This window comes from Trichechus manatus, unplaced genomic scaffold, assembly GCF_000243295.1.
Source record: "Trichechus manatus latirostris isolate Lorelei unplaced genomic scaffold, TriManLat1.0 scaffold00030, whole genome shotgun sequence".
Taxonomy (NCBI): Eukaryota; Metazoa; Chordata; class Mammalia; order Sirenia; family Trichechidae; genus Trichechus; species Trichechus manatus.
In genome coordinates, this window is record NW_004443966.1 from 17,567,711 (window position 1) to 17,586,141 (window position 18,431).

Here is an 18,431-nt window from a genome sequence, read left to right on the forward strand (position 1 = left end):
GGAACACAAAAGAGAATCCCTGACGGAGCAGGAGAAAAGTGGGGTGCAGAACTCAAATTCCAGTAAAATGGCCAGACTTAATGGTCTGAGTGAGACTGGAGGAACCCCAGAAAGCATGGCCCCCAGACTCTCTGTCAACACAGAACTAAAACCATTCCCGAGGCCAACTCTTCAGACAAAGATAAGACAGGACTATGGGACATAAAATGATACTCGTGAAGAGCGTGCTTCTTAGCTCAAGTAGATACATGAAACTAAATGATTTAGGCAGCTCCTGTCCAGAGGTGAGATGAGAACTCAGAGAGGGTCAGGAGCTGGATGAATGGACACGGGAAATCAGGGGTGGAAAGGAGGAGTGTGCTGTCATAGTACAGGGAGAGTAATTAGGGTCACATAACAATGTATGTATAAATTTTTGTATGAGACACTAACTTGAATTGTAAACTTTCACTTAAAGTACAATTTAAAAAATTTAAAAAATAATAATTCATAATTGAATCCTGTCAGAATTCAAAGTATATCACATTTACCTTTGTGGTTATGCAATCTGAAGTCTTGAACTCGTTCATATATTCATCCAAAAACACTTTAAAAGTGTTGACCCAGACTCTGACTGGAGATTCACTCCAATCGCGCTGCTCAAGCCTCATGGTCTTTTCTAGAATCTGTTCAAATAGCGCATAGAGGTCTTTATACCGTATGCTTTTCCCATCATCCATCTAATAAGCAACAAGAGAAGAAATGTAAGGCTTTATGAAGAAATTCTTTAAATACAGAAGTCTGATTCAACTTGTATTGGGTGTTATTTAGGATAAAGATTAAGATTCTGATATACTTTATAATGAGCATATTAGTAATTTCTAATACCAGGAGTATATATGGTATTTATAAACTCTCACTCTGCAGTGGAATGTATGCAGGATACAACCTTGGTAAGTTTTAGTCAAGACCTAATACTTTAAATAATGTAATAATATGAGCAAGTCCTGGGAATTTCTTCTATGGATTTAGGTTTTTAACTGTATTTAGCTATAAAGGTTATTCATATCCCTTTTAATTATCTATCCCCAGAAATGACTTTAGTTTTAGATAGTTCCACTCTAAAACTGGAAGAGTAATTACTTGGATTCTTGCCTAATGATACATTAGGTAACCTTCTTTATTTTCATATATTTTTCCAAAGAGGAGTGACATGCCCCGAGTAACACTATATTACTTGCAAAGGAATCTAAATGGAATTCCTTTTAATTTATTTAAATGGGGTCTGGAATCTTTATAAGAGAGAAAACTCTTTAAGTTATCAAAAGCTGTTAAATCCATCTACAATTTTTTCCCCTTTCACCTCTTCAGATTTAGAGCTTGAACTTTTTTGATACATGGTTAGAAATCCATTATTAAGCTCTGCTTCATAGTGTTGGCTCTTCCCATGTGATCTAAAGTGTACTGGAGCATCTAACAATCCTCAGTCTCTAATCTAGGAAACCTAAGTACGAAGAGGAGAAAGAGAAGAGAGTGATAAGTAGCTAGGCAGATTAGAAAAGTGTGGCCAATTTTGTCCCTTCCCAATCCTAGCCATTTGTCAGAAACTGATTATTCCTTCAATATAATTTTTTTCCCTATTCTCTCAGACTGTATGATTTCTATTCTCAAAAGGCAAAAACATATATATGTATGTGTGTGTGTGTGTGTATATATACTGAGAAAGAAAAAAGCAGAGGATACAGAAGAAAGTTTTCCTGATTTCTCTTTTAGAAATGAATTAAAGACTACAACAACAACAACAAAATACAATTAAAAAGGAATTATTTTATAGAATATTACAATTCATAGATATGAACAATGATTCTATAGATCAAAGCATTACGAGACACTTTAGCACCAAAAATACATATTCTAAAACATGACCAATATAATCTGAAAAGATAAGGTATATCTGAGTTATATAAACTGACATATAGAAATCAGAGAACATAAACTACCCTAATTCCACTGAAAGATAACATACGAGAATTAGAAGCTACAACTTTGCAAGAGAGCTAAAAGAATTATGAGAAGTCAAAATAGTAGTGAGCCACTGGGTGAAATGAAACAGTATCCAGAATATCTGAATATATGAACTCAATATCATAATACGATGAAATAATATCTCTAAGATAAAAAAAAACTACTCAAGGAAATTCAAGGAGGTTATTAATCCGAGGTCAGTATACTTTCCCCTACCTAACCCTAAAACAAAAACAGGGAGTTGGAGAAATCTCAGTTGACCATGGACTCTGTATTGTTTTATACAGTGCTGCCAAATTTTTCATATGTTGAATATGTACTAACACAGTCAAACTTACCGCCAATGCAGATGAATAAAAGCTGAAGATATTCTGCCGAAATTCTTTCAGGGCTTTTTTAAATACAACATCCACCAATGTATCTTTCTTGCTATCTTCATTATCTAGGTCATTCATCTGGGGACCACAGAAAGAGTTTCTGTACACAATCAACTAATTGAAAAGAGGTGAATACAACAGCGGATTTTCTCTTCAACAATAACTGTCCTGAAAATGCAAGCCATTGACTATTATGGGACCCAGGGAAAAATATGAATAGATAGTCAAAATTTTATTCCTACTACATAACTTCTAAGGTCCCTTCTGACACTAACATTGTGCAATAACAAGCCTCAATTTCACATATGGACAGTTATAGTAAAATGGTACACAACAAGTAAAGCCTAAAACCTTAAATTCTATCTACCCAGTTTGACTTATGCATACCCCATTATTTGCACTTTTCTGGTAAAGAACAGACCATCTAATTTACTGAAGCATATGTAACCTTGACCTCTATAGAGCACATCCTAATATATACAAGCATTCCATAGTCAAAGCTGCTGAGGTGCCAAACTCAGCAAGCAAAGCGTACCTTTTTCAGAAGAAACTCATCCATGCTTTTCAAATCACTGGCACTTGCTATGATCTGGACAGAATCATTTTGCCAATGCATTGACTCCAAAGCCACACTGCTGATCTTCACACTTCGCTTGCGCTTTACCTTTGGAGAAGGCTCTTTGTTCTCTTTGAACTCCTTCCGGCAACTACCAGGCAGTTCTGGACTCAAAGGAGGTGCTGGGTGATACTGAACTAATTCTACAATTCAAAATACAGTAGCCAAAAATATATATTTAGTGAAAATATTGATAATATCCATACTTATCTTTGTAAATTTATGTTCCTTTAATAAGTCACTGAAGGGAACATATGCAGGTATCTAAAAAGCAAACTAACGTTAATGTTTGATGTCAGGCTGGTAAGCACTAAACCCAGATCACAAATTTGCAGGGAAAATGTATTTAAGAATTACCAAGTTTCAAAGGAAAACACCACCATGTCTCCGAAAAAACTGAGGTCTGACACTGAAAACCTGGATGAAAGTGCCTTTAGAACTTCAGCCTGTATCCCAAAGACCCCAGTCCCAAAGAAAAGAAAGTGGAATACACAATCACACTAGCATGTTAAGTGCTGACTATTAGTCATAGTTTTACTATGACTGTTTGAAAGAACATCCAGCTATATACAAGTCCAACAAACCAGAGGGGTTTGATAATTATTATTATTTCTTTTCTAGGGTCTAAAGCCATAAATGCTTCAGTGACAATATCTGGTTAGGCAGCCAGGTAATTAAACTGGCTCACTTCTGCTTGGGTCTCTTATACATCCTTCAAAACACTGTCTAGATTTCTCACAGAATTCCTAGAATGAATTGGCTTTGTATATAATACTGAGAAGCACACCAATTTTTCTCTGCAATTGTTTCCACCAGAGAAACTGGATTCCATGTAGTTCATTACAATCTAGAACTAGACTGGATTTGTCAAAGCCCTACCTGGGACTTGCTGAGAATGTTGGCCTCTTCTTGGTTCATATTTGTTTCCCCTAGATGTATGTCCCTTTCTCTCTGTCCAATAGTATATCCGAATTCCATCTAAAAGCTAACCCTATTAATAATGAAGGAAAAATGTAGTCTCAGCATGCTAAATGCTACCTAAGGCAGGAAATGAGAAAAGCCCAATCTCAGACAGATATGGCACCAAAATAAAGATTATTATGATAGAGGATATAAGTATATTCAAATTGATATCAACTGATTTAAATTCCATTTTATAATCTAGCTACATAAGTAGTTAATAAGATTTTACCCAAATATAAATAAAAAGCTACACATGTATCTTTATGAAACAAATACACAATGAAGTCTGCTTATAATCTATGAATCAACTAAAGAGCTTTAAGTTTCTTCCTTGGATATCTGACTGGAAATTAGCAGTGGAGAATATAACTGTCAAAAATGAAAAATTCAGAATGACTACTGTCAACCAGATAAATTATAAGAAACTGGTTCACTTAGTACCATAAAGGTGAGGAATTCCAACTTTTCCAAACAGAACTTGTATCACTCAATTTATTATTGGTCTTATCCACATCAATTTGTCAACTGATAGCAAAACCACAAGACACAAAGGCAGGAGTCTAACTACATCTCTACCATTCTTCCCTCTGACACACACAGATAAGAGGTGCCTCTGCTCCAGTTCATTCATTGCTATGTAAAGCTTGATGATCTTTCATCAAGCTCGATAGGAGCAGTTTTTGTTTACTTATTGTAACTGAGTCTTCTCTATCCTTCCTTAAGAGAGAATAGTTTTCTTCCTAGGACCTCTTTCCATTTTGTTCAAGGTTGGTATTTCACTCACTCATTACCATATAACCTCCTCTGATGTATACTCCTTGTTGAAGATAGCTGGCATCTTTACATAGTAGCCCAAAACTCTTATGCAGGCCCAAGCACCGGGCTTGGGGAGAATGGAGTAATCTTCTAACACTGGAAATTACTCGAATCCTTGGAGAATTAGTAATTCTTCCATTTAGAAAGACTAATTTTCTTAACAGATGAACTAACTGTGGGGTACTTCCAAATGTGTTATGATTGATGCCAGAAAAGTTAAAATACTATCTACTATCACAAAGCGCCAGGAGTCCCTGGGTGGCACAAATAGTTAAGCACTCGACTATTAGCCGAAAGGTTGGTGGTTCAAACCCATCCAGAGGCTCCTTGGGAGACAGGCCTGGCGATCTGCTTCTGAAAGGTAGCAACCTTGAAAACCCAATGAAGCAGTTCTACTCTGCACACATGGGGTTGCCATGAGTCGAACTGACTGGACAGCCACTGCCAAGAACATAAAAGCGTTAGGCATCTGCTAGGCTTTGACATATAACAGGTACTTAGTATCTCGCACAGTGGTTAAGAATGTAGACTAGCTAGACTGCCTGGATTCAAATCTCAGCTCTGCCATTTACAATACGTATATAATAAGCAATTGACTTCTCTGTGTCTCAGTTTTCTCATCTCTAAATTGGGAATGATAATCATCCACCACGACCAGTTTCTACTGAGTCAATTCCAAATCATAGTGACCCCATGTGTGTCAAAGTAGAACTGTGTTCCACAGAGTTCTCAATGGCTGCTATTTCTGAAGTAGATGGCCAGGCCTTTATTCTAGGGCGCCTCTGGGTAGACTCAAACCTCCAATCTTTTGTTAGCAGTTGAGAGCTTTAACTGTTTGTATCCAGTGACTCCAATCCCCACACCAACCTTCAAAAGATGGTTGTGAGGATCAACTGAGTTAATTCATATAATATGCTTACTATAGTAGTAGGCATGAATGCAGCTCTTATTATCTTTATTAATTTTTATTAATAATATTATTTGTTAAGTGAATGAATGACAGCTAAAATTTTAGTTTAGAAAACTGAAGCTAACCTAAGATTCACAATCATTCTTGAGATTTTTATTGCTCCATCATTTTGTGCCACATTTCCTTGGAACTTTGATTACAGGTACAATGTAATTACATAATTTTCTTTTAATTGAAGAAGGATTTAACAATCCTGGTCTTATCTCATTAGAACATCTAGCCAACAAGATTGTCATTATATGAAGACAATTCCACCCTTTGCCCATTTTTACCATCTGGAAACTGATGAACTGGAAGTACATCTGAGCCAGCAAAAAGTGCTGAAACCTCTGATTGAGTGGCAGGCTTCACTCTGGTTGTCTTTTTCTCCCCTTGTTTCCCCTTGGCCCAGAATCTCATCTTTGCTCTCTGAGGTCTATTTAAAAAAATAAAGGTAAAAATGGAAATCATCATGTCCTAGAGTGACAAAGTTTGTATATCATTTTAAGCTTTATAAAGATCTTTCATGTATTTTAGGTCACTTAACCTTCACATTTAAATTTAATCACAAGCAATCTTTAATTTCACATTTAAATTTCACCTGGAAGGTAGGAAGTTTCCTCATCTTAAATATGGAAATATTAATACCCAGAAATGTTAAACAGTATTTTAAAATAAAGCAGCTGGAAAGCAGGGGAGCTAGGAGTCCAACTCAGGTTTTCCGGTTCCCAAAATATCTTTTCATTCCTGTCCCCTTTCCAGCTTGGATTTAGTATATGGACCTTTTAACAGAAAAGAAAATACTTAAAAAAAAAAAAAAAAATCACTAATAATCCCACCACTCTAAAAAAACGTTTGTTTAAAAAACATTACATTTTTTGTAATTTTCCTCCAGCCTTTATCCATAAACATGCACATTTTTACATCACAGTAATCATGATGCAGATACTCACCATTATGTAATAAAAGTTTTACTGTCATTATCTTATATTCATGAGCTATCACTACTATTAATTAACAACAGCCACCACTTACTGAGCTCTTATCTTCCTCCAGGCATACTGCTAAGTGCTTCCATAATTACCTGACTTAATCATAACAAACTACTATAGCCATTTTACAGGTGAAAAACTGGAGGCTTAAACATGAGGTAACTTTCCCCAGGTTACACAGCCAGTGAGTGACAAAGTTGACAATCACACTTACTACGCTATATTTATATAATGGAAGACAGTATATAAACACTATCCTTAGTGTTTATATCCATTTATATAAACACTATTCTTAGTGTTTATATCCGTTATATAAATCAAGAAGCAGCTCACATTTTCTGAACAGACATGATATATTCTAACCTTGTACTAGCAGTCCCTGGGTGGCATAAATGGTTAAGTGCTAAATGATTAACCGAAAGGTTGGCAGTTCAAACCCACCCAGAGGTGCCTCGGAAGACAGGTCTGGCAAAATACTTCCAAAAAGTCACAACCTTGGAAACGCCATAGAGAAGTTCTACTTTGCAACCATGAGGTAACCACGAGTCGGAATTTGATTCCATGGCAACTAACAACAACAACAACTTTGTACTAGGAGGCTTATTTGTATATTAATTTGGTTGTTTATTTGTATGTTCATTCATTCATTCCATCAAAAAATTAAATGAGCATCTACTACGTGCCAGGCACTATGCCTTACATATGATATTCCTAATTTTCACAACTACCATGAAATTATCCTTATTTCACACATGAGCAAACGGAGGCTCAGAGGGCTGGTGGAAACGGAAGTTAAAATCAGGTCTCTGATTCTGCAGCACATGTTCTTTTTAATTCTTTTCTTTTTTTTTCAAGTTTATTATTAAACTTATACATTCATATAAAGAGAAATTGCTCTACAAGCCTTATTACAAACAACAGCATCCTTCTGCCACCCTCACCCATTTTCTGTTCCCTAGAGGCAACTCTTTTGAATGGATTCAACTGATTCTTTTGAAATTTAACATGCTTACATTGCTATTGTACTTGTGACCATAGCTAATGACTAAGCATGTTCCTGCCCTAACCCCACCACGAATACCTACTTCCCCAAGCCTCCAACAGAACTATATTGTAATTTGGGTTAGATCAACATTCAGAATTTACACTTTTTACTATTCACAGCTGAGGCATGTAGTTTCCTGCATAACCTGTTTTTTTCCCCCTGGAGTTTAAATAATTGTTTTGTTTTTCATTTGCTCATTTTTCTATATACAATTCACCTCAAAGCGTTTCTCCATTTGTGTATATCTCCTCTCAGTATACTCAAACATACTAGGTATTCCATCCGTTTCATCTTCTTAAAGAAATCTCTCCCAGAGCCTTCTGACCTGCTCCAATCTGGAGGTTTCCCTCCATACTTGCTGTACAGCAGTTGTCTGAAGAGCTACTTTCACTATCATACTGGATATACTTTTATCTCGCTTGTTTTATAATGACCTATTGTTTTGGGAAGGGTCTATTTTCATCTACTATGCTGGATACTGAGTGGGTCCTTTCAGTCTGGAAACTCATGCACCTTAGTTCTGTAAAATTTAGTTGAATTACTTTATTGATAACTTGCTCCGCTTCATTTTCTCAATTTTATCTTTCCAGAGCTCCTGTCATCGGGTTATGGGATCTCCTGAACTGCTCCCCTAATTTTCTTATCTTTTCTCTTCCATCTCTTCATCTTTTTGCTCAACTTACTAAGAGATGTCCTCAACTTTCCCTCTAACTCTTCTGAAGTGTTCCTTTATGTTATCATATTTTTAATTTTCAAAAGCTCTTTTTATTATGAATATTTCTCTTTCATACACCCTCACAGGTGCAATTATGTTCTCTTATTCAGAAAGTCTGTTGATAGTTCATGTTTGTCTTAAAATTTCTTTCCCCTGTATAGATTATTTCCTTCAAGTTGCATTTTATCTGTTGGTTTTGATTTCTTTCATACAAAATGTTTCCAAAAATGTATGGTGATTGCTGATACCTGATTATGGTTAAAAATACAGTTTAAAAAAGCTGCTTTGAAACTCTAGTGTGCATTGGTGGGGCTTCTAAACTGTAGGGATCTTTCCCGTGTGGTTATCTGGATGGTCTGTAAATTAATATGTGCCTATCACATAGTAGGCACTTAATAAACACTTGCTGAAGAATAGGTAAATGAATCGAATTTCAAAAGTAGCTTCTCCTCCAGCTATGTTTTTTTAAAGGCTCTGTATTTAACTATAGTCAATCGGTAAATAAAATTATATTACTCTTACTAAACTCAGTTTATACTTTATACCTTGTATCCGAATCTGTAGGCTTCTGTCCCACTGCCAACTTTGTAATCTCTCCTTGAGACATAGTCTTATGAAGCTTTGCTTGCTCATCAACTGAAGAAAATCGCTGTGACGTCTGTAATAATTACATATATGAAGGATTTTAAGACCAAGTAACTACATGATAGATAACACTGTAACTAAAACTCAGGTTATAGAAATGCTTGAGAACTACAGCTGTTAAAAAATATATATAAAAATACATTCATATTATTCAGAAATTCAATGAAATAATAGAACTTACTAAAAATTCTATTAACCTTTTAGAGTAAACTGAAATAAGGCGAGTTTAAGAAAATGAAAATGCTGAATAAGAATTATCAGCTCGTATTTTCTGACAATTTAACAAAGCATCTCAAATAGAAAGCTAAGAGAAAGTCAAAATGATCGAAAGATACAGACAAAACATCCAAGATCTAATAAATCTAGAACCCTAAGTACTGGCTTTTATACTTCCCTTCTATTTGTCCCTAAAAGTGATAATAATTTTTATGGCTTAATTTGCTATTACAGATTCTTATTATATCTAAACAAGGAATCATTAGTTGATTTCAAAGAGCTAGAACACAGGAAGATAAAAAAAAACCCAAAGGACTAAAGAATAAAGGATCACTGCCACAAGTAATGGTCTAAATTGTGAACAACTTACAAAGCTATCAAACTGGGACCTGAATTACAATTGGCAATTCTTGTTCCATTTGTTTACAACGAACTCCTCTAAAGACAATTCCATTCTGAGGAAAGAATTTCTTGTTACCTATTCAAATCATTTCCTGGTATTTCATTTTCCTATAGCTATAATATCTTGTTTTTAGTCTTTTTGTTTGCTTGACTGTGGTCCTATCAACAGAAATAGAAAATATCCTGAGCTGTTAAAATTTAAAGAACAGACTTCTGCTTCTGGCCCTGCTGAAGTAACAGGGACTGGATTTACCCTCTTGCCTGAAACAATCAAAAGAACAACAACAACAACAAAAAAAACCCAAGACAAAATAATATCAAAGAGCAGTTTTCAAGATGATAAGCATTTATCCTTGAGAGATAAGAACTGATCAGCGTTCAACCATTTTAGGAGATGGCATATTGTCAAGAACTGATGGTATTGAAGGAAGAAGTCCAAGCCGCACTGAAGGCACTGATAAAAAACAAGGCTCCAGGAACTGATGGAATACCAACTGAGATGTTTCAACAAACTAATGCAGCACTGGAAGCGCTCCCTGGTCTATGCTAAGAAATTTGGAAGACAGCTACCTGGCCAATCGACTGGAAGAAATCCATACTTATGGCTATTTTAAAGAAAAGTGATCCAACAGAATGTGGAAAAAGTGTAAGACACAGCAGTGTACAAAAAATAAGTTAAGGATGTAGAAGACCTGAACAATGTAATCAATAAGGTAGAGAATATGCATATATTTTGAAACTTTACATTTCTGAATAGAGAATATACCTTCTTATCAAGTGCACGATATGTTCACAAAAACGGATCATGTATTATGTAATAAAGAAAATATCAGTAAGTTCCATCAAGGAGAAATATTACAAATACCTGGATCAAAATATGATAAAACTAGAAAGTAACAAAAATAAAGAAAACAAAAAGGCCCTTCCTCTGAAAAAATAAAAAATAAAAATCTTTTATTCCACAGTCTTGGGTAAGAAAGGCAATATAAACTGAAATTTCAGCTGTTCTAGAAAACATTACATATTGGAATCTATGAGACACATTTGATGCAGTGATCAGAGCTAAATTCATAGCCTTAAAAACCTGTATCAAAAAAATAAAATAAATGAATTACATTCTCAACTCAAAAGCTAGAGAATCAAGAAAAGTAATTAAAAAAGAAAGCAGAGAAAAGAAATAACAAATATAAAAGCAGAAATCAATGAAGTGAAGAATGGGGGAAAAAATAAATTTAATAAATAAACCAAAATCCTGTTATTTTGGGGGAAAAACTGAACAGAAAAATGACTGGCTAACTTAAAGATAAAAAGGAAAAAACATAAATCTACAAAAAAAACAAACAACAGAGAACTAACCATTGAAACAGAGAAATTTAAATCATAAGAGACTACTTTCCACATCTCCATGCAAATAATGGAGCCCTGGTTGCACAGTGGTTAGGAGCTAAGGCTGCTAGCCAAAAGATCCACAGTTCGAATCCACAAGCTGCTCCTTGGAAATCCTAGGTGGTATTTAGTTTTACTCTGTCCTGTAGGGTCGCTATGAGTCGGAATCCAATCAATTCGAGGGCAACGGGTTTGGTTTTTTTTTTTTTTTGGTATGCAAATAAACCCGGTAAGTTAGATGAAATGGTTAATTTCCTAAGAAAAAACTTTTTTTTTTACCAAAATTGACCCCATTACACATAGAAAGCTTAAAAAGTCCAATTTCCCTAGAAGAATTAGAGAAACTTATCAAGGAACTATGCCACAAAAAAAGCACCAGTTCCAGATGGTTTCATATAAAATTCTACCAAACCTTCAAAGAGCAGATAGTCACGATGCTGCATAAATTATCCCTGACATTTTGGGGGGAATAAAATAGGTATGTAAATACCAAGTACACCCAATAATGAGACTGCTGTCCTGGATCCATCAATCCAAACCTCTTATGTCATTAAACTTTGTTTAATACCAACCAATTCTCCACCATGCAAGAACTACTTTAAAATCATCTAGTTCAGTCCCTAAAACCCTATAAATATCCTCTCCTGACTTTCCCCTTATTACAGTAAAAAAGAGTAAGGATTTTCTCTCTTATTGTAATAATAATAAGCTAATAACTTAGCCCTGCTTGATCAACAGGTTTTTCTGGCAGTTTTGTGAATGAACAGTGGCGAGAAGGAAAAATCAACACAGATAAGGTTGGGAGACTATCTCAAAGAATAAAAAAAAAAACTAAACTAAACCCGTTGTTGCTGTCAAGCGGACTCCGACTCTAGTGACACTATAGGACAGAGTAGAACTGCCCCAAAGGGTTTCCAAAGCTGTTATCCTTATGAGGCAGGCTGCCACATCTTTCTCCCACAGAGCAGCTGTGGGTTTGAACCTCCGATCTTTTTGTTAGGAGCCAAGGGCTTAATCACCGCACCACCAGGGCTCCTTATCTTGAAGAATAACAAACAGAAAAAGAAATTTAAGAAGAAATGGCATTTTGGGGGAGATAATAAGAATGAACAGATTTGAACACTAATGACCAAAGACCAGATGAGTTGTGGAATGACATCAAGGACATCATACGTGAAGAGAGCAAGAGGTCACTAAAAAGACAGAAAAGAAAAAAAAGACCAAAATGGATGTCAGAAGAGACTCTGAAACTTGCTCTTGAATGTCAAATAGCTAAAGGGAAAGGAAGAAATGACGAAGTTAAAGAGCAGAACAGAAGATTTCAAAGGGTAGCTCGAGAAGACAAAGTATTATAATGACATGTGCAAAGACTTGGAGATAGAAAACTAAAAGGGAAGAACACGCTCAGCATTTCTGAAGCTGAAAGAACTGAAGAAAAAATTCAAGCGTCAAGTTGCAATACTGAAGGATTCTACACGTAAAATATTAAATGATAGAGGAAGCATCAAAAGAAGATGGAAGGAACACACAGAGTCACTCTACCAAAAAGAATTGATAGACGTTCAAACATTTCAGGAGGTAGCATATGATCAGGAATCGATGGTACTGAAGGAAGAGGTCCAAGCTGCACTGAAGGCACTGGCAAAAAAACAAGGCTCCAGGAATTGACAGAATATCAATTGAGATATTTCAACAAATGGATGCAGTGCTGGAACCGCTCATTTGTCTATGCCAAGAAATTTGGAAGAAAGCTACCTGGTCAACTGACTGGAAGAGATCCATATTTATGCCTATTCCCAAAAAAGGTGATCCAATCGAATGCAGAAATTATCAAACAATATCATTAATATCACATGCAAGTAAAATTTTGCTGAAGATCATTCAAAAGTGGCTGCAGCAGTGTATCAACAGGAAACTGCCAGAAATTCAAGCCAGGTTCAGAAGAGGACATGGAACCAGGGATATCACTGCTGATGTCAGATGGATCCTGGCTGAAAGCAGAGAATACCAGAGAGATGTTTACCTGTGATTTATTGACTATGCAAAGGTATTCAACTGTGTGGATCATAATAAACTATGGATAACATCGCAAAGAATGGGAATTCCAGAACACTTAATTGTGCTCACGAGAAACCTATACATAGATCAAGAGGCAGTCGTTCAAACAGAACAAGGGGATACTGTGTGGTTTAAAATCAGGAAAGGTGTGCATCTGGGTTGTATCCTTTCACCATACTTATTCAGTCTGTATGCTGAGCACATAATCCGAGAAGATGGACTATATGATGAAGAACAGGGCATCAGGGTTGGAGGAAGACTCATTAACGACCTGTGTTATGCAGATGACCCAACCTTGCTTGTTGAAAGTGAAGAGGCCTCAAAACACTTACTGATGAAGATCAAAGACCACAGCCTTCAACATGGATAACACCTCAACATAAAGAAAACAGAAATTCTCACAACCAGACCAATAAGCAACATCATGATAAACGGAGAAAAGAGTGAAGTTGTCAAGGATTTCATTTTACTTGGATCCACAATCAACATCCACAGATGCAGCAGTCAAGAAATTAAAAGATGCACTGCACTGGACAAATCTGCTGCAAAAGACCTCTTTAAGGCGTTGAAAAGCAAAGATGTTACCTTAAAGACTAAGGTGCACCTGACCCAAGCCATGGTGTTTTCAATTGCCTCAAATGCATGTGAAAGCTGGACGATGAATAAGGAAGACTGAAGAACTGACACCTCTGAATGGTAGTGATGGCAAGGAATACCGAATATACCATGGACTGCGAAAAGAACAAACAAATCTGTCTTGGAAGAAGTACAACCAGAATGCTCCTTAGAAGCAAGGATGGCGAGACTACATCTCACATACTTGGGACACGTTACCAGGAGAGACCAGTCCCTGGAGAAGGACATTATGCTTGGTAAAGTAAAGGGTCAGCGATAAAGAAGAAGACCCTCAATGAGACAGACTGACTCCACAGTGGCTGCAACAACAGGCTTAAGCAGAACAAGGATTGTGAGGATGGCACAGGACCAGGCAGTGTTCCGTTCTGTTGTACATAGGGTTGCTATGAGTCGGAATGCACTTGACAGCACCTAAGAACAATAACAAATGAGAAATGTAGTTCTACCAAGATGGAGGTAAAGAAGACTGGAATTCTGGAAACAGATGTGGGAGTCAAATCTATAGAGATGCTTGGTTTAAGTATGGTGAACAGCAGAAGAGACTACACAAACATAAAGTATGCTACCTTTACTAACCCTACAAAATAGTAACAGAAATTATTTTACTAACCCACTTACTATATCCAGAAGACAAAGAGACTAAAAAAAAAACCTATATGATAGTCACCTTAAAAATACTGACTAGCAGAACATGTCATTTTTCTTGGGTAAATGTCAACATATAAGAACTGAAGGCAAATTTGGAAACAGATAATGGTGATGGTTGAACAACAGAATGAACATAATTAATGTTATTGAAAAGTACATGTAAAAAATGTTGAAATGGCAAATGTTTTATTAAATATATATTTACCACAATTAAAAAAAAAAAAAAGAACGGAGTGTGAGCAGCACACAGACTACGAAGTTACTGAAATGGCAGTTATAAGTAGGAAGTTAAAGAAACATAAAAAAGTCACTAAGGAGGAAAACCAACACCCTTATCCCTCCTCCCCCACAGCAGATAACAACTAATAATCAACCAGCTCAGGAGATAATGTTTATCAAATCCCCTTCAGGCAATTGATTTGTAACTGTGTTTATCCCATTAGATCAGATACTTCAACACTTTAAAGGTCACATGGACATTTCTTCCAAGATTTAATGATATACTTCTTAGCAAGTGACAGAGGAAATTTTTTGTCCGGGGGGAAAAAAATTGTACAGTTTTTAAAAATCCATGTGCCCAGAAAATCAAATGCATTTAAAACCCAGAAGATACTTAGACTTTGAGAATGCAGTAGATTTCATTTAGAAACAATTAGTCTTCAACCTCACAACATCAGATAATGATAAAACATGGCATACTTTCAAGACACACAAGTAGAGAAATATATTTAAGGCTGTTCCTACCCTCCCCATTCCCACCCCAGTAAGTATCTATTGGTATATTCTAAAAAGCAAAGCTTCTTCATGCAAACATCCACCAGAAACAACTACCACCACCTGCTTCTAAAAGTAAACTAGCTAGTGATGAAACAGAGGACAGTGACAAAGGTAAAGAGGTGACTAATACACTGTGCAAGGAGGTGCTCCGCAACTACTGGCATGCAATGACTGTCAGGCAGGTGAACAGAATCACAGGCAGAGGCTACCAGCTAGAACCCTGAAAGGGGCTGAATGCTCCAAACAGAGAGCCCAACTTCCTGGTGCATCTCAGTAAGAGTTCCCAGTATGAAAGAATTCTACCACCAAAAGAACTAAGGTTTATAACAAAGGAAACTCTCAGGAACAAAACAGCAGTTACACGTAATACGTTAAATTCTTCCACAAATGACAAATCTATGTATATTTTATAGAATAAATTAAGTATGCTATCTATTTGTCATGAAAAATGATAAGCAGCACTTTTAATTAAATTTAGTTTGTTCCACTACCTAATTTCATCTTTAATTACTAAGCATATGATAGAGTATTTTTCATTATTTATAACTCAGTGCATCTCCAAAAAGGAGTTATTTTTTATCTCACACTGAAGAGAACATGTTAGTTCTAAATTTTATATATATATATATATATAAATAGATTATACAGATTGTTTCCAACTTTAACAATCCTACAGTTTGGCTCCAATTAGGGGACGTTGTACATTTTTCTATGTTGTTTTTTTCCTTTATACAACATCAATACAGCATTGTAATTTAAAAATTGAGTCTACCTCCACCAAAAGATAAAGAAAATGGGGGTATTCTGGAAGTTAAGAGAAACTTGAATTAACTAGGTCTTTGGCACAATTTAAACATCTTAAAACAGCTGAAAGATAAATTATTTAATAAGTCCAGTAAAGACTGTCCTAAAATTTTCCTCCCATAATGAATAAACACTAAAGAACCTCATTAGAGATCCAAACTAATTAAGAACATGAACTGAAATAAAAGGTCATGCCACTTTCTAACAGTGATAATCTTTTTATACATATTAGACATATAGGGTTCTTATATTTATTTTTTTCTAGGATAGTTCTAAAATCAAACACTTTCTCCCTAATATATTCATGAATATACTCACACTTGTCAAAATATATAGTTAATTTTGATTGAGATTTGACAATAAAGTTATATATCTCAGTCAAAATAAAACCTGCTGCCATCGAGTCCATTCCGACTCATAGCGACCCTATAGGACAGAGTAGAACTGCACCATAAGGTTTCCAAGGAGCAGCTGGTGGATTCAAACTGCTGACTTTCTGGTTAGCAGCCAAGCTCTTTAACAGCTGTTTTCATTCAAACACAACTTTAAGGTTATAATTTGTGATTAATACTGATTCACACTACATACAGCCTTCTACCTGGCTGGGAAACACATTTTTGGTATTGCTGAATACATTTTTTAACGTTCGTGTTTATCTTCTACTACTGAACAATGGGAGGGAAGCATGTTTAAAGGCCAAAAAAAAAAAGTGAGTATTACTTCAGTTACAAGCTACTGCATTATTTAACGTACTGTATTCTCTACACAAGGGATCAATAAACTATAACCAGGAGGTCAAATACAGACCACCGCCTGTTTTTGTAAAGAAAACTTTACTGGAATACAGCCATGCCCAATTGTTTACTTATTGGCTACAGCTGCTTTCACACTACAGTGGCAGAGTTAAGTAGTTGACAGAGACACTGTATGACACACAGATCCTAAAATGTTTACTACTGGCCCTTTACAGAAAGTTTGTTGACCCCTGTGCTACCTACACCTTTTAAGATACAACATGGAAAATTTTACATTAGTGCTAAGTTAAATAATTTTGCCTAATCTATGATTTGACATATACCTATTAAAGTGTCGTTTACTGAGTCCTATTAAATTAAGGGTTAGCTTTAGTTACTGTGTTCACTGAGGTTTCCTGTGTACAAACCATTGCATGGGGAAGAAGCTGTGAAGGTTAGCTTTAGATTAGCAAAGACTATTCCCATCAGATTTGCTTGTTGCCTACTTTTCTTATATTGCTATAAAATTACCATTTCGGAGTCACTGTGAGAGGCCTGACCCAGGCTGGGTGCAGGCCCTAGCTCAGAGTGAGAAGCTCGGTCAAGGGAGAGAAGGGGCTCAATAATGTCATCGTAATCATCTTCCTCTGTATCCCCCTCCCCATCGGCAAAAGTACCTCTAGTCAAGAAATCGGAGCGCGTCCGCGCCATTCGCGCTTTCTTTTTATGGGCCGGTCTGGCAACCTGCTTGACCAAATGATAAAACAAATAACACAACAATGTTTTGTTTTTAACGGAGATGATGCCAACAAAAGGCATCAGAGGGCTCATGAATTTCTTGAAACATCCCTCCACCCCATATGCTCTTTCCACTACCAGAAGTGACAGGGATAACCAAAAGGAATCCACATACATTACTCTAGACAAAGGATAAGAATAGAAGTTAAATCTACACTGTTTTTATCCACAGCCAAGGAAGTCATCCTTACTGACATAATTTGTCACCAAAGTCACTTGCCTAAATTGCCTCTTTTTTACAGCAACTTCTTATCTGTACACATAATCTGGGTTCTTGGGCATCATTCTCTGCCTGGAGTTCACCTCAAGTATAATGGGCTTAGCTCATGGTTTCTTCCTCTATAAACACTTGGGAGTAAATGGGTAGATGAAGTACTCTAACTATAAGAATAATAATTTCCAAAACAACATGCATCTATTTCACATAAAAGACAGATAAACAAGATCCAATACTTACCTCTCGTTGGCCCAGCCCAGCTGACTTCACAGGTTTCCAAGTTGGTTCATCTTGTTTATGGTGTTCAGGATTTCCACACTTTAAGGATTCCTTGCTGACACTTTAGATAAGACAATAGGATAACATTTCAATTACTAGCAGAGATCCCATGCCAGCAGTCTTAAAGTATAGCATGAAATATAGTCTAATAAGCCAGGTCAAAGAATTCCAGCAAATTCCATAAATATTTCCAGATCTTATTCAATTCCCAAAACAATATGTCAAAAATTTTCTGCTTACCAATTGGCATAACACAGTTTATAAAGGCAATGTTCTACATTCTACCTTGGTGAGTAGTGTCTGGGGTCTTAAAAGCCTGTGAGCAGCCATCTAAGATACTCCACTGGTCTCATC

The 18,431-nt window shown here is 36.1% G+C and overlaps 1 protein-coding gene across 10 annotated transcripts in view; it reads right to left on the reverse strand.

Moving 5' to 3' along the window:
* MYO9A (myosin IXA) overlaps positions 1 to 18,431 on the reverse strand; it is a 247,183-nt gene that overhangs the window by 54,146 nt on the left and 174,606 nt on the right. For 7 of the 10 annotated variants that reach the window (XM_023729773.1, XM_023729771.1, XM_023729777.1 and 4 more), the window contains 7 exons: positions 18,039 to 18,138; positions 17,315 to 17,530; positions 9,023 to 9,135; positions 6,019 to 6,161; positions 2,917 to 3,140; positions 2,343 to 2,459; positions 531 to 719 (listed from right to left, as the gene is read on the reverse strand). In XM_023729773.1, the coding sequence (XP_023585541.1) occupies positions 531 to 719; positions 2,343 to 2,459; positions 2,917 to 3,140; positions 6,019 to 6,161; positions 9,023 to 9,135; positions 17,315 to 17,530; positions 18,039 to 18,138 (1,102 nt within the window). The remainder of the gene's footprint in view (positions 1 to 530; positions 720 to 2,342; positions 2,460 to 2,916; positions 3,141 to 6,018; positions 6,162 to 9,022; positions 9,136 to 17,314; positions 17,531 to 18,038; positions 18,139 to 18,431) is intronic. The other 3 variants (XM_004374712.3, XM_023729779.1, XM_023729775.1) reach the window with 2 other exon arrangements.